The sequence below is a fragment of the Thermochaetoides thermophila genome, assembly GCF_000221225.1.
Source record: "Thermochaetoides thermophila DSM 1495 unplaced genomic scaffold scf7180000011806, whole genome shotgun sequence".
NCBI lineage: Eukaryota > Fungi > Ascomycota > Sordariomycetes > Sordariales > Chaetomiaceae > Thermochaetoides > Thermochaetoides thermophila.
In genome coordinates this window covers 2,490,347-2,513,298 of record NW_006383023.1, presented here as the reverse complement: position 1 = coordinate 2,513,298, position 22,952 = coordinate 2,490,347, and the positions used below count along the sequence as shown (strand labels likewise).

General features: G+C 52.5%; 3 protein-coding genes across 3 annotated transcripts; 1 reads left to right on the top strand and 2 right to left on the bottom strand.

Moving 5' to 3' along the window:
* Positions 1–537: 537 nt before the first annotated feature.
* Positions 538–6,630, bottom strand: CTHT_0006990 (uncharacterized protein; the record flags this gene model as incomplete). The annotated part of the gene is made up of 1 exon (XM_006691167.1): positions 538–6,630. One exon carries the CDS (start codon positions 6,628–6,630, stop codon positions 538–540), a length of 6,093 nt encoding a protein of 2,030 aa, XP_006691230.1.
* Positions 6,631–10,991: 4,361 nt separating this feature from the next.
* On the top strand, positions 10,992–14,894 carry CTHT_0006980 (uncharacterized protein; the record flags this gene model as incomplete). Its single annotated transcript, XM_006691166.1, has 1 exon — positions 10,992–14,894. One exon carries the CDS (start codon positions 10,992–10,994, stop codon positions 14,892–14,894), a length of 3,903 nt encoding a protein of 1,300 aa, XP_006691229.1.
* A 1,313-nt stretch (positions 14,895–16,207) lies between these two features.
* Positions 16,208–19,067, bottom strand: CTHT_0006970 (uncharacterized protein; the record flags this gene model as incomplete). Its single annotated transcript, XM_006691165.1, has 4 exons — positions 16,208–16,683; positions 16,736–17,657; positions 17,820–18,137; positions 18,714–19,067. 4 exons carry the CDS (start codon positions 19,065–19,067, stop codon positions 16,208–16,210), a joined length of 2,070 nt encoding a protein of 689 aa, XP_006691228.1.
* Between the last annotated feature and the right edge of the window lie 3,885 nt (positions 19,068–22,952).

The following is a 22,952-nucleotide window of genomic DNA, read 5'->3' as shown; positions in this document are numbered from 1 at the left end:
TACACTGGGGTGAGTTTGAGCATGATGATAATGGAGTTTTGGGTATTGGTGAGCACGGTCAGGTCAGCGTGATAGAGGAGGAGCCCTCGAAGCATATTGGCACTGTACTATCTACCGATACCCTGGGTTGGAGCGAAGGAGCTGTGTGGACATAGAACAGGATACACAATGAAAAAAAAAAAATAAATAAATATTTGAAATTTCAGTTGGTGGACGCAGCCGTGGACCACACTGGTCATAATAATCATTACTATCATGATCATAATAACTCTAAAGCTCAAACAAAACTCCCACAAGCCAAACCATAAAGTAGTAATCCGTACAATAGGAAACCTTCACAAAACGCCCTTCCCTCTTCCTGCCTACCTGCCCGTCCACCCGTCGTTCGTCATCCCGTTTTCCCATTCCCCCAAAAGACCTGATACATGCACGAATACAGAATAAGCAAACAGAACAGTAAGAGCATCTAATACTTAACAAGCCAACAACGACAGAGAGGGGTTCCCTTGGCCAGCAACATACACCAATCCCTTCCCCCTATGCAAAACTATCCTCCACCCCCCACCGACTCTTAGTCGTCCCCTCTCCATTCTGATTAGTATCCCCCCTAATTAACCCCCTCTCCCTTATAACCCTCCAAACCTCATCCCCGTCCCTCGGCGTGCCCATTCTCTTGGCATCAAACCCTAATCCATCAACCTTCCTCAGCCCAGGACACCTGCTCGCAAGCAGCGCTTCATACAGCCTCCTGCGCACACGGGTATCCATATCCAGTCGGGCCCGGAAGGAACTATCTTGTGTGGGCGACTGGTCCGGGAGTGTAAAGGACTGGGAAGGAGAGGCGTCGAGGTCGGAGGATTCGGAGTCAGAGTTGTGATTATCATGGGGGTCGTCTTCGGAGTTATGTTGGGGGTCCAGGGGTGGGAGGGCTGGATCGTCGGGAAGGGAAGGGAAGGGAGTGTCCTTGGGAGTGTCAGGCTCTTTGGTAGCCGTCTCCTCGGTAGCAGCGGCAGAGCTACCGCTCACGTCACGCTTCTTCCCCTTCTTTCCTTTGGCAACAGCCAACGCACCCAGCTTATAAAACCCCCCTGTACACGGGTTCTCCCTCACATCCAACACCCTCAACCCCCGCCAAGAACTCAACACGCTAACCAACTTCCCCAAATCCCCAATCCGATTCCCCGCCACAAACACCTTCCTCACCCGTCCCGCCCCTTTCAATCCCTCGATGCTCTTGAGAGCATTCATATTCAAGTTAACTACCCTCAAATTGGGCAAGAAAAGCCCCAAATCTTCGGGTAGTTGAACCAACCCACAATTTGCGACCTCCAAGACCTGCAGGTTGAGCATATCCGTTCTCGGCACAAACCCTTTACTCAATAAATTCCCGCTGAGGAACAGCTTGCGCACCTCGAATGCCCTGGCCAAAAGGTGTGTCACGTCGAGACCCTTCTCGCCATGCTGTTCGCGGAGGGAAAGGGAGTCTAGATGGCGGCAGGAACGGGGGTTTAGGTTGTCGAGTTGGATGAGGTTGTTGCGGTCAGCGTGGAGGAGACGTAGGTGGGGAAGGTTTGCTAGAGACAGGGAGACGAGGTGGTTATCACTGAGATGGAGGTACTTGAGGGCGGGGCAGGGGCCGTCGGTGTCGTCTACGGCGAAGGTGGTGAGGTTGTTGTGGGCGAGGTTGAGGGTTGTGAGGGCGGGGAGACGGGCGAGGCCTGTGACGCGGGAGATGCGGTTATGCTTGAGGTCTAACGTCGCCAGCTCGTTCATAGTCGATGAGGAGAGATCCAAGACAGTAAGTGCGTTGTTCCTCGCGCGCAGCGATTGCAGATACCGATGGAACTTGATCCCGTCCAGCGAGGCCAGGCGGTTGTTATCCGCTTTGAGGACCCTCAAATGTACGAGATGCTGCAGCGGCGAGAGCGTGGTGAGATCGTTGCCCGATACATCGAGGTACTGCAGATTCTGTAGGTGACTCCATGCCGTTAGGTCGCTTAACAGATTCTCCATAGCCCGGAGATGCAACACCGTCCCAGGGATCCCGCCCAAGTTCCTGATCCGATTATGCGACAGATCCAGCGTCCTTAGCTTGGGACAGAACTCTTCCAGTGCATGCACAGCGGTCAACCCCTTCCTGCGAAGATCCAACTCCTTCATATCCTCCCAGTAGGGCTCAAACGGCTCGACCTCGGCCAGTTTAGCCACCAGCTCTTGCACACTAAGTGAGACGGTGCGTTTACCCTCAGGATTGCCCGTCGCAAAACGGTGGTTGCCGACGACGTAGCTAGCCTCGAGCGGCAGCGACTCATTTGGGCGGTGAATAGTAAATGTAGACAGCGGGCTCAGCGAGAGGTTGCCCACATAAGTGTTGAGCACCGCAACCGGATCTGCCTCCACCACAGGGCATTTCGTGTTGCGACCGACGGGCGGCGTAGCGACCAGCAAACTAAGCGTCTGGTCCCCTGTGACAGCGGCAGGGTTCTTCCCCTTCTCCTTGTCACCCCCCCTCTCGGGACTGACAACACTCATACTCATATCCCCCACCAAACTCAGTTCCATCCCCTTGGAATTCTCCTCCGGCGGCAGAACGAGATTCTCAGCTCCCGCTGCAAGGCCAACATTTCCTTGATCTTCTGACTCTTCACTGCGCTCATCAATCCTGCTCACCGGTCTCGCCGTCTGCGTCTCCCCGCCCACAGAAAACTGTCTCATAGGCACCGTCGGACGCGACCCATTCGACCTCGTACTAGCGATAGTCTCGTACCCCGCCGGCAGCGGCCTATTCACCACGGAAGGTGTACTCCCCGACGGCGGTTGACTCCCTGTCTCATCTGTAGTCGTCGCTGTCCCCAAACTCCGCTGATCAACAATGACCTCTGCCAGCGGCGACGAGAACGCGAGTTTCCTTGGATCCCTTCCCTTTTCATTCCCCAACCCAGCCGGCGGTTTAAGATTAAGCATCTCGCTCGTCATATCCACGCTCAAATCCGGAATCCCCGCAAACGGATCTTCCTCATCCTCGCTCTCCTCGACCGACACCTTCCCTTTTACACCATTCTGCTCCGGGCCCCCGGCCGCAGAAGTCTTCCTCTTCACCCACACCTGACGCTCCCTGTCGAGAACCATGTCCCCTACTTGATCAGGAATTAAGTGCGACACACTCTCAGGGGCAATTGTCTTGCGCGCGTCATTGGGGTTCGACCCGCGCGAAGACCCGGCGCGCAGCATCGATACGGAGAGCGCGCTCGCGCCAGAGACGTGCCTACTTGATGGCGCAGGGCCCTCCTCATTGTGCGGGCCGGATGGTTGTGGCGAGGGCCAGCCGTTGTTGGGAGGGATGATTTTGACTTGAGGAAGGTTGCCCATGACGGCTGCTGCACCAGGAGTGTTGGATAGCCAGGTGCGTGTGGCACGGCTATCCCAGCTGGAGTGTCGGTCGAAGGAGTCGTGTGGTGACTGCTGCTGAGGCTGTGGCGGTTGTTGCAACTGCGATCCCTGCATCTGCATCCAAAGCTGCTGCCTTTTCGCCATGGAATTGAGCATGGCACTCTGTCTCAATCCCCCGGACCTCATCGACGCAACCACATCCCCCATTCCATCATCCCCCTCTTCGTACTTCTTCAACTGCTCCGCCAACACGGGATCCTCTTGCCTTGTGCTCCGTCTCGGCAAAGGCGGTCTCCCCTCTCTGCTCGGAGGCCTAGAAAACGGCTCCTTGTCGGATTCAAACGACATGTCGCCCTCCCCCTGTTCTTCCCGCTGTCCTTCCTGTTGTTCATCAGACTCCTTCATTCCCTCCCCCTCCTCTTCCACACTCCCGAGCCCCCTCCCCGTCTGTAGCCCCGCCTTACTGCGGATCATCGCCATAATTTTATTCGCCTCGTGCAAAAAGTCCTCCGTTTTTATCGACGGCTTTCTGTTCGTCTCCATCATTGCGCTGCCAGGCGGCAGGGCGGTAGGTCCCGTAGGCGGCTGCCCGCCCAACCTGCTTGCTCTGAGGGGCCGCACCTCGAAGTCAACCGGATGGGTAGTAGCAGAAGCCCGTTGCGGGGGCGATGGCGTCCCCGACCGTGTGATACCCCCATCTTGGTCGGGAGAGTGTTGTCCCGGGCTAGGCGTCTGCTCGTGCTCGAGTTGGAGCTGCTGCTCGCCGCCAAGGAGTAACCTTCCGTCCTCGATGCCGTAGGCGATATCTGAGCGGTGTAGCGTTCTCCTCCGTTTGGGGGTAGGATCATACTTGCAGGGCGACGTACGCGGACGCTTGGGTTCGTTCATCGCGTCTCTTCTTCTGTGGGGCGTCGATAGCGGAAGTTCAGTTGCACCGGAGGGGTAGACAGGTAGCGAGGCCCTAGCTGTGCGCCGACGAGATTTTCCCCTGCGTCGAGGGAGCACGAACTGGGAGTCGGCTTGGTCAGATGGCGAGTTTGTGTGGCTGAGGTCGAAGATAGGCTGGAATTTCTGGTTCGGGCTGGGGGAGTCGCCGTATTCGTCGTCACCGTCGAGCTGGCGATAAGGACCGCGGTTCTCCTTGTCGCCGTCCATGCCTCCTGAGTGATCGAGGTGAGAGAACTCGTCTTCATGAAACTCGTACCCGTCGAGCTCGCCTGCGCCGAAACGGCTGGTTGAGACCTGCCTAGGGCGGCCGTGGGACTGGTTACGCGGCGGGGACTCGCCTTCTTTGGCGCCGGGAGAGTAAGTACTGCCGTTGGCCTCACCATCACCAGCAGGCTCATGGAACTGACTAAGCCTGCGCATGAGCGTCTGACTGGTGAACGTGTCGTACGGCTGGAATAGTTTGAGCGGACTGTTCCCCGGCCCAACAGCCAGACCAGCTCTCTTCTCCTCTCTGGGGGGGCTCTGATCCGGACTCTTATCAAACGCAGGATCATTTTCCTCTTCCTCAGGCCTCTCCGACCGAACACTAGGAAACTTCTTCGGCGTACTCGCCTGCAACGATGTCTCCGGATTCAGTTCCGAAATCTCATTCAACGCCTCGCTCAACCCCTCCATCCTAAACGAATCGACTTCCCTGCTCCCCCTCTTGAAATTGACATACCTCCCCAACCGCTCCAAATCTTCACTCGTCTCAACAATTCCCATCAACGACCCCGTCTCAGACCTCGCATCGCCCGTGAAGAGCATCTGATTCTGCCTCTGCCTAAGACGCTGCAATCTTCTCTTAAGCTCCTCCGGCGGAAGTTCCATGGGCTGAAAAGCAATGGTGCGCCCGTCGCTGGCTTGGAGTCGCTCCAGAATGATTGGGCTGAAGTCCTCATTGCGGATGTCGCTGCGTCCGCTGACCTTGCGGGAGCCGTCGTCGCCGCCGTTACTGAGAATGTCGGAGGGGACGTTGAGGTGTTGGGCTGGTTTTGGGGGGGGCACGGCTGGGGAGGATGTGTTGATCGCTGGGGGGATCGGCTGTTGTTGATGGTTTTGGTCTGCTGGGGGCATGCCATCTGGGGAAGGGGAGCGTCTGCTCGGGGAACGGTCGGATTCAGAGGAGGTGCGACGGTAACGGATTTGTCGGGGGCCGCGGCGGGGAGGAGGCGGTTGAGGAGGGGATTCGGTTGGGGATCGGGAGAACTTGTCATCGTCGTGGGCAGCGTTTGGTTCGGGGGATGCGTCGGGAGGATATACAGGCGGAGGTCTGGCTGAGAATGTGACACGAGGATGGCTCTGGGGCTCTGGGTATTCTTCTGAAGGCTCGGGCTCGTTGTGGTCAGATTCTTGTTCATGTTCTTGGTCCTGTTCTTCCTGTTCTTGATCCTGTTCGTGCTCTTCATGATCATTCTCGTGCTCATGCTCATGCTCATGCTCATGCTCATGCTCAGGCTCGAGCTCGAACTCGTGCTCGTGCTCATCATCTTCCTGCTCATGTTGCTCATCATTGTTCCACGTTTGCGGCTGCGGTGACTCCTCCATCTTCTCGGTCACAGCGGTCGTCGGACGTGTGGATGGAGTGGTCGTGGGCGGAGGCTTGAAAATATTCTCGAGACCTGTTCCTGCCGATGTGAATAAGTCGCGCTGCTCGCCGTAAGACAGTTCCCCATATACCAGTCGTCGCTTCCACTCGGGCGTATCTCCTGTACCACGGACATTCGCCGCGCCGCCCGATTTGCGAAGCATTGGTCGTCGTATGACCGATGCCGTTGATGATGCCGATGCTGAGCGACATGCCTGGCAGTCACGCACGCCGCTTTTTCCGGGGTTTGCACTCGAATTATTACTGCTGCAACTATGACTGCGGCTAGCATTGCTCGTGTTATTGCCATCGCTATTATTGCTACTCCCAGGATATATCTCCCGCGACAGCTTTGACGGGGTATGTTTTCTACTATGGCCCAGCGCGGCGGTTCGGCGCTCGTGCAGATGAAGGTTGCGCTCGTTGAGGACGCTCGTGTTCCCGTTCGGACTGCTGCTGATGCTGTTATCGGCGCCATGCTGTTGTAGTCCTTTTTTCCCTCGGGGACTGGGCCGCGGGATCTTGCTACTGCGCGCAGCCGCTTTGGGACGAAGTTGTGGCTTAGGCGACGGCGAAGGCGCAAGGTCGGCAAACGACGCGTCGATCGGCGACCCGGGCTGCGACACCCAGTCCTCGTCGAGCGAGTCCAGCCATGCAGGGCCCATGGCGGCTGGCCTATGATATGTGCGAAGTGTTGCGCGCCAGCTTGCTTCGTTCGTAACCGCTCGTGATCTTGGTCCTGGCGGTGATAGTACGCGATGGTGGCGTGTTCGTGATCCGTGTCGGACTTAAACCGTTCGGTCGATGGCGGGGCACTCGACCCGCGGTCTCAATGTCACCGTCGCCGTCACCGCGTCGAAACGGGCTTCTTAGGGCTGTTGAATCGCGCTCTAAGAGAAAGGTTTGCTTGTTGCTGGCTTTAGTAAAATGAACAAAATCCAAATCCCCCTCCGTGTCGTCATCAGCTAAGAGTTCAGGAAGAAAAACGGCGATAAGATAGGCTGGATGGACGAGTTCCCCCCTGCGATCGCTGCCGGCGCATGTGCTCGTGCTGGAAAATGTTCATGGAATGCGCCGCGCTACCTTTTCATTGGCCACAACTCCCTGTCGCGTCGTCGTAAACACCACATTGCATTTCTATTGGCTGCAGTTAACCCCACCCACATGCCCTGGCAACAACGGCTGCCTGCATAGTGTACCTCTCGTAACTAGTGTTGTAATATACAACGTAAACAAACACATAGAGGGGCAGAGTTCCAACAAGTGACCTCGACCAGACGAAGAAGGATGCTTGAGATCTAGAATGGAAGCCTTTTCCACAAGCGGATCCTCAACATCACACTCTCTCGGGAGGGTCTTGGTAATGTCTTGCTCTCCCTTTCGCCTCGTCCTTCCATCCCTGAATCTAAGTATATCTCTTTGAGCTCATCCTTTTTCCAATCCTCGTCAAGAAGCTCCTTGGAGACCGACTTCTCACGGTTCTCTGAGCAGTTTTTGCTCCGCCGAGTTTGCAATGTCGGCTCTCGCCAATTACGACCTTTACCCCCACCATTTTCTCATCGCTTGACTGCACTCCTGATCGATTCTCTGGTTGTCCTAAAGGTTGTCGGACTGGCCAGGCATCTCAGGCAACATCTTATGTCTAACTGCGATATCACTAGGTCCTTTTATGTGGACTCCTTGCCTTCCTGTTTATTGTTAAGGCAAGTTGCGCAACTGTCCATGATGAGAAACGTGTCCTCCCACTTGAGCCTCTTTCTACCCTCCGGTAGATATGATTTTAGGGTTCGCCCAACCAATTAGCTTCATGAAATCTCTTCCTGGCCCAAGAGATGCGTCTGCTGTGTATCAGGGTATAGGAGACCGGCTCTTCATGAACCACCCACATCAATATCCAGCGTTTTGCTGCCTCGGAGGGATGGCCATTGGCTAGTTCACCATCTTCAGGACCACGCGTCTCCATACATACGCCAGTTAAGAGGGTCATCCGGCCCGGCTACACTTACGGAGCATGCAGATATCTTCTGGGTAGTTTTTCCAATCTATCTTACCTCCAACCTGGTGAGAGAATGCAACGATGAATCTGAGAATTGAGAGGCTTCCCAGCCTCTGGCTGAAGATAGACGCCTTGTTTTGTCGTACACTGTGACTGACGTTCTTGCGCTCGATGGGAAAGCGGCTAGATTGCTCTTCTTTCAGCATAAGATGAGGCTGGAGACAAGAGAGACCGCACGAGATAATATCCACCTTAGGACCAACTTGATCCTTGTTAGCCAACTTCATGTTGTTCTCAATTGTGGCTTCGTTAGTTGTTGGTTCCCTGATGATCTCGTCGGGCACTATATTAGTAATGTAAGTCAACCAAGTATGTTCGAAAATAAGCCCTTGATGATGATAAAACTCCATTTATACCTCCTTACTTGAAAAAAACAGTGAATGCCAGACAGCATACGGCTGGAATACTTCAACGTGGATATACGTTGAAGGAACATGTACTGAGGATCCTCCAGAGCATTTGACGATAGAGCATTCCTTTTCTTCTCGAAGTCAAAAGAGCATTAGAAGGAAACAGTGTGTAGAATATTTTAATCTAGTATAAAGCATGCACAGTTCGTGTGAAATCCCACTCAGAAGCTCCGTTTTGTTCCAGCTATAACCACTCGAGATACGAGGCTGCAAGTACTTTGCTAGTCGTTTTATCTAAATGCAAACACACCAGTCTTGTTATCGAGAGATAAACACAGATATACCTCTCCTGATGTTTGACCAGTGCTTCGCTCAAGCGTAGATACCTTCCAACAATCTTGTAACATTGACTCATGTTGATGTTCACGATATTTTTAATCCGTTTTTATTATGAAACGACATGGGCAGATACATTTGCTTATTCAATATCGGTGGATACATCTACAACTAAAATCAGGCATTATAGGTGGCTACAAGTACCAGCACATACTTTCTGGTATGCTAGTCAACTGATGTTGGCAGATCATGATTCTTTTTTAATAGAATAGTTAACCATGAAGATGAGTTGGCTACAAAACGATTGCACCGACCAGGCTGCGTAATGGACTAGTATCTTCCGAGGCAGATGATAACTTAACAACCTTCCCAATGAATCATGCAGGTAAGATCCATTCACTGTGGCCGTGCAGAGCCAAGAAACTTATTTTTCCCTAAGTGAGGATAGATGTTGCTATATGCTAACCAGTGATCCAGATTTGTTCAAGATTGCGGAAGGATACTGTTTTTCTTAATGCATTCATGTTTAAGATCAAGATGAGCTTGGCCCCCGATGTCACGACCAACGATGACTCCCTCTGGGAGAGTAGCTTCCGTGCAACTCACTGATCGGAGTAGAAGGGAGTTGTGAACCATTAAACTCGGATATCCCGCCCCAAACAACCGAACATTGAAAAAGTGTTCCTCAACACCCAAGGATGTTGACTCTCAACAGTATGTGCTGTTGAGGAAGAAGGAGGGGAAGCCACAAGAGTGCATGAGATGTATATGGATTCCAAGCAGGGCCATCTGGCCCAAGAAAACTTTCTAGTCAGCAATACAAACAGTTGCTTACCAACTGGTGAGCACAACGGCCACTTAGGTTGTGTGAGAACTCCTGTCTCTCAACCCAGCAGCCTGACAATCATCGAACCCATCTCAGGAGGTCTGTCTGGATCGTCACACCCGACCGCTCGCTTATCATATATATTACGGCATACTTACAAACGTTACAGTATGACTGTTACAGAGTGCTAGATTGCGGTAGCAAGGTATTTTAAGCAATTAAACGCAGCTTTATTACCCCATGAAGCTGTTCTCTGAGATCAAATATTATGAAAATTACGTAGCAATCTTTGTGACCTCCCTGAAGGTTACATTTGATACCAAAGTAAACAAACGATAAAAGGGTTGTAGCAGCCACGGAGCAACCACACTGAGCCTTCGGTTAAACCGCAGTTAAATTTCCGTATTCAAGTAGGTTTATTACACAACATCATATGGTAACTTACAGGGAAGTCGGTGACCTGGGTGTATCAATCATTGAAACGTACCCATGCAGAAACTGGAACTGGGACTGGGAGTGCAGGAGCACACTTCACAAAAAAAAAAAGACCTGTGACAAGTATTTTATATTCCCTTCACAGAGTTCTTTAGAAATTGTCTACTTTGAGTGTCTTAATACTTTTAGTAAGCTATGGAGCTATGGAGTGTCTCGGTTCATCTGATTCCACAATCACACTACATGGCCGCTACTCCCTGACATCTCTAACTACATATGCTTGACTTACTTGCGGGTGTGCAGTTCAGGTGTTCGGAAAGGAACTGGTGGCCAAATTGATGAAACACTTGACCAAATTTTAAAAGTGCCTCGAAGCAAAGCGATAAACCACCCTGGTATACCAGACAGTTAGTCAATGAGAAAACAATTAAGTCCAAGTCAAGTGGAGGGCACTGAATCATAAGTTTCTTCATGAGGTTAATTGTTCATTGACCCCCCCCTCTTTGTCGATTTTTTCAGACGAACAATTCATTGTCAGGAAGTCGATCGCCAGCATATGATAATACTGGAAACTATTATGATGGGACGTTGATTACCAGATCAGGACTAATGATCTTGCAGCTGAAATAGAGCTAAAGAAGGTCAATTACAAACGATGTGGTTGAAGAATCGATCGACGTCATAAAGCCATAACGTGACGTTCGCACGCAGCCAATTAAAGTCAGGTGACTGCGCGCGTCGCGTCTGTGTAGTCTTGGCGCGATTTTACGCGTTCGCTCCACAAGCTGAAGCCCTGGCAACGAACAGCCCCTGTCCCCCACACTCAGCTTGCACTCTTTAAGCATTTGCTTGAGCTCTGGCGCCAATCTGCAAAACAATCGCGCGACACAACGTCCATTGACGTCCAGACGCAACCCCTCCATCACCAATTTGCAGCCATTTGAGCCCCGCGCCATGCCAATGTAGCCAATTCCATTCCAGCAGATCCGTGTACCGACGAGAGCAAACAGACCATTGCCCACAATGTCGCAGTCCTTCCCGTGGTTGCAGCCCATGAGCGTTAATGTCGAACCTTTGCGATGTGATCCCCTGCATGGTCCCGAAGACGTCATCTATTCCGGTTCCGACGACGATGCCTATTCCGACCCCGAAGAACGTAGCCGACGCGTCGAGACCCAGGCCCTCCGATACCTCGAAGGGAAGTCAGTCTTCCTGCTATCTACCTCACTCCGCGGCCCGTTTGATAGCAGTTCCGGCTGGGTCAACCCCTGGCGCTCCCGTTCAGCGTCTAGAGTGGATAAGCATAAGCGCACAAGCAAGTGGCTGTCCAGACCAAAGCAGACCGCCGCCTCGTTGCGAACCTCTCAAGACCATAATGTCTCCAGCCATACCTTCGAGTCCGCCAACAGTAATGCTGCAAACCTTGCCTCCTTCAAGACTACCAATATCCAATATGAAGAAGACTACGACAACTTACAAGGCCCATTGCAGTACTTAGACGAGGATGCGCTCTATAGGATTGAGGCTTGGAGACAGAGGGTTGCCAGAGAGTTCAGTGTTAGAACTCCAGGGCATTCTGCACCCCAAACTCCCACCTCAGCCGACTCGAGAAAGGCCATCCAATGGACCGTCAGAACACCAGGAAGCTCGTCTCGTATTGTATGCGACGAAATCCCCCAGAGCAGCTTTGTACTCCCCCCAAGCACGCCAGTACAGGCTTCCAAACAGGAATCGAGATCATTAAGCAAATCGAAAACATTCCATCAGCCGAACGAGCCCGGTCCCTCGAGTCTACTGCCTGCAGCCAGTCAACCTCAAGCTGTCCACAGCACTCCTCAGAGCGCTACTCTTCCGAAGCCGACTGCCGCTATCGACCTCTCTCCACATGCAGTGAAGCTCTACGAGCAGTTTGTTATGGCTGGCAAGTCATCGGCACACTCGCCGGTACGAGCACCTCAAGGCGTGGAACCACCCGGAGAGGATACACCTGTGAAGGAAGAGCCCAGGGAGCCGAGTCTTGAAGATATCCAGGGTGTTGCCTCTCAGGCGTATGCTACACCGGATGTCCTGCCCGATCATCCCGTCTCCGCAATCCGATATCAACTACAGTACAGTACCCAAACTGACGGGAGCTTTCGCTTCCGGAGGAAAAGGTCTGCACCAAGCGGGGATGACAGCAGGCCGACTAGTCCGGGCTCGGAACAGAGGCCGGCGAGTAGGAGGGAGAGTGGTCCGACATTGGAGCAACACCAAGTGTCTGAGGAACAGCCTGAGGTTGCTGGGCCAGAACTGGAGGTGCTCAAGCAGGCTTTACCACCAGGTGATGATCATCCTCGGCTAGAACAGGAAAGTACCAGACCGGAGCCTGAGTCTCAGGTCAAGATAGAGCCACCAGAGGATCAGTCAAGAGAGGTCTCTATGTCGAGTGAGCATATCCCTGACACGGAACCTCAGACTGTCGGAACGGTGCCTGAGCAAATTGGCCCAGAAAATGCACTGGAGGATAATTTTCCATCTCCCGAGCAGCAAGTTGGAGCTCCCGCGGCAGCGGAAGCACTCCTACAAGGCTCTGAGCCCAGGGATCAAACTCCCGAGTCAGAGCCGGAGCAGAAGGAAGGCGATGCTACATCCACTCCCCCTGCTGTCCACGAGCCAATTGCCGGTCCCAACGACGTCACACAACAGACACCATCTGAGGCTACACCTCGGCCCAACTCCGCTCAGAGGAGCGTACAAAGGACCAGCGGCAGCAGCCCTGTGGCCTGTCCGGCTCAACAAGCCGAGACGTATACTCCAGCGGCATCCGTCTCCCAGCTTGATGGCCCTACATTGATCGCCACGGGAGACTCATTCGCGTCCAGCGAACCCAGCAGTTTCGCCTACTTCTCGCAAGAGGGCTTCTCCCAGGATATGCCCTCGAAAGTTCTGCCTTCGCCGAGAAGGCTGCTCTGGCCCAGGTCTCAGAGGGCGAGCAATAGTCCGGGGCCGCTGTTTGGGTTTGCTTCGATCCCGGCAAAGAACCAGACGCAGGCGGTTCAGGCTGGTCCAGAAGAAAACCATGTTGTGCAGGATAAGAATGATGCCATCGAGCCCGTGGTCGCGGATAGGGATGCTCCAACAGAGACCAATGAAGACGGCAATGACGTGACGCCGACGGCCACCGTAGCTCAATATTCGGGAAGCGAGACTGCCAGCGAAGCTGAGGAAGAGAACGTTCATCCTGAGGAGCCCCCACAGCCTGAGGAAGCAAACGATGAGCCTGAGACAAGACGGCCTTCCTCTGTTCCAGAGCCTGCGGCACAGAGCCCGTGGATTAAGGAAGAGGCCATTCCTCCCCCTCCTGCTCCCGAGACTGTTCAGGAAGCTGAACCCGCAGAGCCCAAAGTCGCCCGAACTCCCCAAGCCGTCCAGAGCCCCTGGACGAAGGACGACTCCATCCTCTCAGCCCTCGGTGCCCTTCAAAATCCCCGTCTCTCCCTCATCGCCAACCAGGGTCTGGTCAACACCGCCTCACAAAGTCCCTGGGCCCGTGGCGATTCTCAAATTCCGTCCCTCGTGGCCCGCATGGTCAACCCGCTCTCCTCCCCCGCCAACAGCAGCATCCTTCCCGAAAACACCGAACTCGAGGCCGAGTACTCCCTCTCGCAGAATCCCGAGCAACAGCCGCAATCACTATGCAAGCTTCGAGTGCAAAATACTACCATGCCCGACTCCCAGGGCGGTGAAGCCGACAGCCTCCCTCCACAGCCTTCTACCCCCGAGACAAAGCCCTCGAGCTTGCCAACCCCCCCTGATTTCAGCATCTCGGTCCGTTCCTTCAAGGAGTTCATGACGCCCTCGCCGCGGCCTAAGCGTGCTATGAAGCGCAGACGGACATCTCTTCATTACACGGATAGAAAGAGTGATGAGGACACAAGTGAGCTGCTCCCCAGCACCCAAGCATTGGTCGACGCAGCGACCACGAACCCGTGGCAGTCCTCATCTGCTTTGCGTCCCTCATCAAGCATGCCTTGCACAGCGAAGAGCGAAAACAGGGGGATCAAGCGGCGGAGAAAGAAGAGAGTCTCGTGGGCGGATCTAGAGGGGCAGAATCTCTGTCAAGAGGAGGGGGGTGACAGCCAGGCCGAGACTGAGACAGCGTCTTGTGTCGCGAGGGAGAAACTGTCTAGGAGGGCATCCTCCCCTCCGCCGAGTATCCTCTCTCGTGCCAAGCTCCCTGGGGAGGGTGAAAAATTTGGGAAGCACTTTGCTGCCGTTTCTAGGCGCAGACGTGGCGTTGGTTCTACCGATCAAGTCCCATCATCTCAGCAATCCACCCCCCAACCCGAAGAAAACGCCCTACCTCAAGAAGCCGATCCCTCTGAAGATAAAGACGACGACGAGGACTCCAACAAAGAAAACATCACCCCCGAACCCCTCGATGAACCTAACCCCCTCGAAGTCTCGACCGAGCTCGAAGAATCTTCACAATCCCCCTCCCACCACTCTTCCGAGATAGACTCCGAAAACGAAGAAAACATCGACCCCAACCAACTGAGCCAAGAACTTGACACCCAACTCGACGACGTCAATGCCGTGCTCCAAAACCTAGATGAGTTCCTCGGCACGAGCTGGGATTTGGACGCCGAGCTGAGGAGTATGGCTAGGCAGCAGAGACAGATAGAGCAACAATCTAGAGTTGGATTTGGGTTGGAGATGGGTGATAGTATCTCCACTATTAGCGATACTGCTAAACGTGAGAGTGTGAATTTCGGGTTCAACTCGGGTGTTGGGGATGAAGAGCAGGACGTGCCTGCTTCCTCGGCTGTTTTTGGCTCGGGAGAGTTTGTGAGCGGGTTTGCAGGGGCTTCTCGGAGACGGTCTGGTCGGGGGTCTGGCTTTGGGCTCGGGTTTGATGACATGATGGACGCCGGTGTTTGGGACTGAGTAACTAACCGTTGGATGAATGGGGCTGTGGTGATATGTTTAGATGAGTGCTTCGTCCTTTGTTGCTATTCCTGCCTCTGATGAGGCGCGTGTTACTTCTTGTCCGTATACCCCCAAGTGACTTATTTCCTATGTACTGCATTTCGAGCGGGTGGCTTGGACGGTGGGTTTCAGCATCAACGGATGGGAAACATAGTCGAAGGAAGAATGGGATGGATGGTCTAGTGCCGGACCGTACGAGAGCATGCATGCCCTAGCAAATAAAGTAATATTAGTAGTTCATCGAACACATCATTTCATGGTTACGAGTCGAATGTCCTGCAATCTGGCTCTGTCCTGCTTTCTTAAATGGTCGAGCACCGTGGCCACTGCGGTCATGAGTACCAGGTCAGACACTCGAAAGTTAAGGATCAAGCTTCATTCCTCTCACCAGCTCCTATCATATGCCCATCTGTATCCTCAACGCCTTGCTTGATCCTGTTCTATGTCACAGATCCCTGCACCAATCCATGAACGCCAGTCCTAAGTCTCCTAAACTCCGAACTTCCTTCCGCCCGTGAACCAGTGCCCAAACGATCCCAAAAACTCCACAAACTATCTATCTAACTCACTAGACCACGAACGCCAGTCCCAGGCCGCTGAAACCTCCGCCAATCAACCAGTGTCATTCCTTCCTGCTCGTCATAATTCATGAAAATCATTAACCATCGTAAACTGGGGTAAAAATCTGTCGATCACTCGATATTGCGCTCGAGAAAGCCATTGTCGTTAACCAGAGCGGATGACTCTACATCTTATGCCCTCATGAAGCTGAGGCCTTGAGAAGTTGGTTGAGAGCTCTGGAAGTCTGATGCCGAAGCCTTGTCGGTATCGTGTCGGAAACTCTACCAGCCAAGGGTAACTGGTCCAGGACTCTGAAGCCAGCAAAGAGGTGGAAATTAGACATTAACTGGTGAAGATCGCAGACTTCTGTCGTTCTTCACGCTGATGATGGTTGCGTCCGAGGTAAGTGCAATGAACTCGGAAAATGTAAGAGCCGAGAGTTAACTAGGCACAAGCACATTCTTCACTTTTTTGTCTTTTTTATACTTTAACAATTTTTCTGGCTTTTCAAGTTTTTTTTTTTTTGCGCATTTTTAGGCATGGCCAGGACACAAGCTTTCTGAGCCGAAAATCGTCGAAGTCATCACCATCGGAAGAGAAGAGAATATGAAAAATGGAAGAGGACCAGAAAGTCGTAAGCCATGGACGCAACCCAAAGCATATGAAGAGAGCAGAGTGGGAAGAGACGAATATGAGCGCTTGCTCGGTAATCACATCCGGGTGACCAGGACACCGGACTTAAGAATGGTTCGGGTGGCAATGGACAAACCTGCATCGCTTCTCGCCGTGATGATGGGTGTCACGCCGAGCTTGACGAGCCAGTGATCGCGTTGGAGGATGGTGGGGTGGATGTCGCAGGCAATTGCGTCGTGAGTCTCGGCAGAGAAGCGATCGTGACCCTGGGCCCAGTCAAAGCTGAAGGTAAACCGGGACATCATCATCTTGGAAGACAATTCCCAAGCGGCATTGACGACGGCAAACAGGTCGTAGAGAGCCTCGTTAGTGAGGTCGGACTTCTTGCGGTTAGGGTCGTAAGGAAGTAGGGGCGTGACGATAGTCTTCAGGTGTTGATGATGTTGGTTAAGCTTGTGATTCTTGAACGCCGGGGCGTTGGGGCCGGTTGTCATCTTCTTGATCAGCTCGGCACGGCGGTCAACGCACATTTGGCGCTCAAATGTACGCGCGGCTGCGAAGCGTTAGTCAGAGCCGGAGAGGAAGAAAATAAAGAAACCGCTTACGCTCAATGAACTTGAGATCCCGATGGATTCTCGCCATCTCGGCATCCACGTCATCGGAGTAATCATTCCAACCCTCATAGTGGAAGATGGAGTTGACAATATGTTGAAGGATAAGACGCTCCATGAGATAAGGGCGGGCAACCCTGTCGTGAAGAAGACGAAGAGCTCGTTCGCCATTGGACTGGCTCGAACCAGGAAGAGTATGACAGACCTTGCAAACGTAGTCCCAGAGGGCGCCTTTGGCTTCCTTTTGTAGGCGGTTCCTTAGATCGTCGTTGAGGCAGGGCAGTTCTCGGAAGTAAGTGTTGCAGAAGCCGTTAATGAGGGAAAAGAGGGTCTGGAATTCACCAGCCCACATGTGAACATCCTTATCGGAGATGAGAGCATTCGGCGGCGGAACCGGCGAAAGAGTGGGGCCCGGGGCCGCAGGGAAAGCCGGAGGGTTGGAACACTCGGGGCTGTCGAAGTTCTGGAAGCTACCCTTCGGAGCCACGGAATATTGGCTGGACGGCATGTTGCCGAGGTACGTGCCCGCGAAGCGAGGAGGTTGTGAAGGTCCAGTTGGCGTCAGCGCCATTGATGCCTGGCGGTGGTGAGGGGGGTGACCGAAACCCATTAGGTTGGTGCGAGCGCGCATGGTTTGGGCGCCCGATAAGTGAGTTGGCGGGTGATGAGGGCCCTGACGCATCGCGGGAGGGATGTGGCCCATTGCGCTGACCGGACGCGGCGGGCCCATAAGGGTAGGACCTCCCTGTCGGGGCTGGTAGGGCTTAGTCTCTGCTGGCCGAGGGAAATTGGGATAGGTTGGGCTGATCAGCGCCGATGACCGGGCGAGGTTCTGGAGAGCGGCAGCACGCTCCTGGGGGTCGCGGTGGACGTCCATCCACAGACTGCGCTTGCCGTCCACTTGGTCTTGAAGCATCTGTGTAACGTTAGACTTGACCGTTGTGTCTCAGCAGAGCATATGAGAGAAAATACTTGCCATTCGGGTAACTTCATTTTGACGCAGCTTTTCTTGAAGCTCCTGGATATCGGAGTTAGACAGGTCACGTCAGTGGTTCAACTTTAAGCAGTTTTGACATACAGCTATGAGCTTCTTGTCCTCCTCAGCCTTGGAGACGAGGCGTTGCAGGTTCTCCTCGCGACGCTGTCGACTCTCAACGTCGCGCTCCAGGGCATTTACACGGTCGGTGAGGCGCTTGACATCATCCTGCGCCTTCTTGAGCTCGGTGGCCAGGTCATCGCCGAGCTTGTTGATTGTGACTGTGGTGCCAATCAACAGCTTGAGGTCGAACTCGAAGGACGCAATTAGGTCCGCCGGAACGACCGAGGACTGGGCTTGCATGCCCTGGCGCAGACCCCAAATCCGCGACTGGAGCTTGCAGGCCTGGTCGCGGAGTGCCTGAAAAACAGTCAGCATGCTCATGGTTGATGATCCTCACTGACAGTAGCGCAACGATCAGGAACACGTTGAAAAGGGGGCAAAATAAGCAGATCTTCAAGAAATATTGGAGAGTAAAATAAGAAGACTAGAGAGAACAGCGGGAAAGAGAAAGTTCTGGTGTGAATAGATGGGAAATGATGAAGAGGTGACAGTGATTGGGGCAAAATCAGTTGTAGACCGTGAAGCTTCTCGGTATCTCTCATTTCTTCCCCAAGTGCCCAATACCGGACCAGAAGACAGAAGTTTAGGTGAAAGAAAGACAATAGAAAGGAGACTAGACGATCATGAAGGTAAGAGCTCATGGCGAAGCCGATGACCAGGGGAAGGATAGGCGAAAAAAAAAACGGAGGGGAGGTAAAAACCGAGATAGACGAACCGGCATCGCTGCCACGGCGGGCGACCACAACAGACACTAGCAGTCGGCGAAGTCGTCATTGAGGTCGTTGCTGAAGCAGATCGCAGTGGGGAAGGGGAAGAGAGTCGTTGATTAAGAAGCAGATTGCATGGGGGGAGGGAGGGAAAGATAGCACGTACCTGGTGGGCCGGATGAAGCTTCTCATCCGGCCGCAGGCTCAAGGCCTGCATGGCCTCGATGAAGGCCTCCGTAGTAGAGGCCGGGATCGAGGCCCCACGATCGTTTCCCACAATGGGAGTCGCCGGGAGCAAACCTTGAGCCTGCCGCGAGGGCCCGTTCCCACTCGCGGGAGCGCCCATGGGAGCCGAGGGCGCGGCGGCCTTGGAAGGGCCAGCGCCCGAAGACGCCGGCTTGCCCGCAGACGTGGGCAAATCGAGGGATGAGCTTCCCTCGGAGCTGCTGTCGGAGCTGCTAGAAGCAGCCCGCGACAGCAGGGCGTGAAAACGCCCCGTGTTGGCTGGTCGCCCAGCCATCCTGCCCGTCGTTGCCGACGGCCAGGAAACGGAAACGAAAACGAAGAAAAGAAAAAGAAAACACCAAACGAATCCTCCGGGGCTGCCAAGAGGGGAAATGAGAAGGGTGCGGGAGCTGGCGAAGACTAGTCGTGTTGGCGTTGTAGGAAGAAAGAAGTTTTCGGGAGGAAGTTGGAAAAGATGAGGGGAAATTTATAGGTGTGTCTGGGGGAGGGGGGCGAGGGGGCGTGCACTTATCGAGGCACACCACTTGGGCACAACACGTCCAAATCGTGTACCCTTCTAAGCGCGATCCTATTCTTCTGGCTTCTTCGTTTTTCCTATTGTGCCCTCATGCCTTCCTTCTCAAGCTGAACGCAGCCCCTGATCTCTTAATGCCAGGATGGTGAGATGGAAAGTTCACGAGTCAAAGAATTGCGTTTTCGTCTTGCTGTGTTTCGTCCGGCAGGCACTCTTCGTTTGCTTGCAGCGAGTTCACAACGACTTCATCGCAAGACAACATTGATATTGTGTAGATCGCAACCAGCCTGATCTTTCAGCATTATTCAGGAAAGTCGTCCGAACACGGCTATCGCCCTCGGTCCGTATGTCCTATGCTGACTGATCTTAGTACTAAACTAGTCTCACCCTGAAGATGTCCAGACGATCTTGAAAGGAAGTGCTGATAGATGTTCGGTTCGGGAAGAGAACTTGGTGATTCTGGACGTGCTGCCAGCCTGACAATGCTCCCCAAGAGAGTTCCCGTGAGATAGGTTCATAGGACCTAGAAGTCAAAGCAAACTTTGGGAAAGGCCTAGTCGAGTCCAAGCAACTGGATGATGAGGTTGTGATCAAATAGCTGTGCTCTATGAACGACCGTTTTCCCGACAAGCGTGAGGTCTAAGGCCGAGCTTTTCATTAATAACGATGAGAACGCCATTAAATAAGCTTGACTTCCACCAGCTGCCGGAGGTCAAATGTTTCAGGTCGACCCAGGGCTGAAACTATAAGACTCGCTGATGACGCCGCAGTGCTCTCTTTATGGCAGGTTCTATCTGACGTAGATCACTGGGTGCAGAATCCTGAACAAACGAAGACATCGGCTTTCCAGTTCGTATCTGTCGTTTGCTGGCATAGTTCCCGTTGGAAGTTCTTTCAAGTTCTAGCAAAAGCCCGGTGAGGATCTGCTTTGTCATGCGTCTAGAGACATTGCTAACATCTTGGTGCAACCAACAACAGGAACGCGACAGCAATTCTTTCCGAACACGTGACAAACGCGGACATGCTGAGAGATGACGTTAAATCGAGCAAATGACATTGATCCTGTACCTGCCGGCAAAGCTTGAGACCCGTTTTTGACGATCCAGAGACAACTCCCTATGATGGTGGAACTTGGTAAATGCAATTCAGGAGTCGAATCCGGACCGCGGGTACAGGTGCACCCTCGCAATTTCATGTCTGAAACCCGCGTGTTTACTCTTGAGTCTATTACCGGACTGGGCTGACAGTGATCACCATGGACGACTAAGTGAAGTTTGCCGACCTCAAGCCATGTGATCGAAAACTTCAAATGAATAACAAAGTACAAGGCGTTGGCGATACACAAAGGGAGATAATGGACAATGAGAGTGAGAATATCAAGAATTGAGATCGGGACTTACCCCTGAGTTCAATGCTCTTTTCGAGAAAGCTTGAGCGTGGAAGTACACAGGGAGGGCGACTCAGTCAATGAGATCGTGATGATCCAGGGATGGCGAGGAAACTCGCTGAGAACACAAGCTAGAGGACTGATCTCGATGAGTGGTGAATTCATGGAACAAAACAAGCGGAAGAGTAAAGCGGAAAAGGAACTCGGGGAGGAGTGAGGGTACTTATATCGAGGAAGCTCAATGTGGTCTGTGTTCTCCCGGAACATGCCCGCATGCCCCTGAATCGGACCAACTTTCTGTATGAAAGAGCGATAATTGGATGAGCTCACAATGTGAGACTTCAGAAGACAAAGTAACTCGGAGGGATGCGGGTACACAAGAGAGGTTCAAAGGTAGCCTATGAGTATCTCGAACATGTCTCGATGCCCCTGAATCGGATGAACAACCCTTATGAAAGGAGGACATTGGATACGGTTATGATGGAAGACTTGAGAAGACAAAGCGACTTGGGAGAACGAGGCTATACAAAAGCTTTGAGTATTTTCCCAGAGTACGTCTGTAAACCCTAATCGGACTGATCAGCCTGTTCAAGCGATTGACATCAGATCAAGCCGTGATCCAAATCTCATGTGAGGTTCAAGAAGACAAAACAACTCGGGAGAACGTAGCTATGTGGAAAAAGCTCGGGAACCTAGGCTCCCCGCATCAACTGGCTAGCATCAATATTGGAAAGCGGGGGTGATTAGATCGAAACCTATGTATGGTGTCCTTTGAGCTCATCCACATGCTTATCAATTCGGATCAATTCAGTGATGAGCAACAAGAATACAGGACGAGGGCACGACTGGCGACCTGTAGAGCCCAAGCGGGCTCAGGAAATACTTGAGCTTTAGGAAGTCTGTACTGTCGGTCACAAAGCATGAAAGATGAAATCGATGTGGCTCCCCTGTTGCCTTCGTTCAAATGATTTCTTCTTCATATGTGGATGATGCTTGTCTGATGGGAAACAAACAATGAAAACAAGGAAGCTTTACTAGGCATTTGCTTTGAGTTACCACTTGGTGATCTTACAATGGAACTGGCCAGATAAAGAGATGTTAGATGCTGTGAGAGTTTCACAAAACCACCGCATTTAACTGTTGGTGCACTTCTCTACCATAACCACACTTGCATCTGCGATGATGGAATTGTGAGCATGTGCATGGATCTGAGCCTCAGTCTCACGAACTCCACACTTGAGGTGGTAAACACACTTCCAGAAGAGGAAACTTATAAACAAAAACCTGGTACTGAGTCCAAAACCCTCCATGTGAAAACATTCAGCCAAACTAGCAGAGGTGTGAGGAATGCATCTGAACAGAAAAGATGCCGAGGAACAGAATTTGTTGGATATATCTTTTTTAAAAAAAATCCGTGGCAGCCCCAAGCAATTGGGGCACCCCAAGCAAGGGGGAAACGGATACCTAATTTCTAAGGCGCTAACCCGCAGTATGCCGCGATATGGTAACTACACACAAGCGGCTGTTCTCATCCGCATTTCTTCAACAGTGAAATGACGGGCAAGGATTATGGAACTGCTGATAGGATACTACTTGTTGAGACTGGACTTTTTGTAGCTCGTGTTATGAATGTGTCATCGCCACTTGGACATCGGCATTCGGCATCTTTTGCGAATGTCGATAAGCGTTTGAAAAAAAAAAAAAAGCCAAAGGAGAGCAATATGAAAGTTTGAAGTCACAACCAAACTTAGGATGTCAACTGATCAGACAACCATGTCAGTAGATCTTTAGTAGAGGGAAGTGAGTGCTGACATACCAATTAGTAAATCACAGTCCTATTATATGATTTGATTGATTGGTCTTATGAAGCTCTGGCGCGGCTGAAGAAAGACGGACATGAGTAAATGTTGCAAATGTGCCCTAGGCAAATGTGCCTTGCCTCTCCTCGCACACCGCGTCAGCCAGTCTATCTATGCTCTCTTGCACGTTGGATAATTCTCTTGGGAAATAACAACTGCTGGGCAAGCGTAATTATGGATGAATGCATATCAAGCCGGAACGCGTCGCCTCGCCACCTCATTTAGAAACTTATACTTCCCTTTGGGAAAAAAAATTGGTTTTTGTGTGAAGTATCTTGTAGAAATGTGGGAGTCGTGTTGTTATTAGTGCGTGAGGGAACGATTAAGCAAGTCAGGTACGAAGCTCCAGCCTGCTCTTTGGCAAACCGTGAAAACAACAGAAGAACGATAATTACAGAC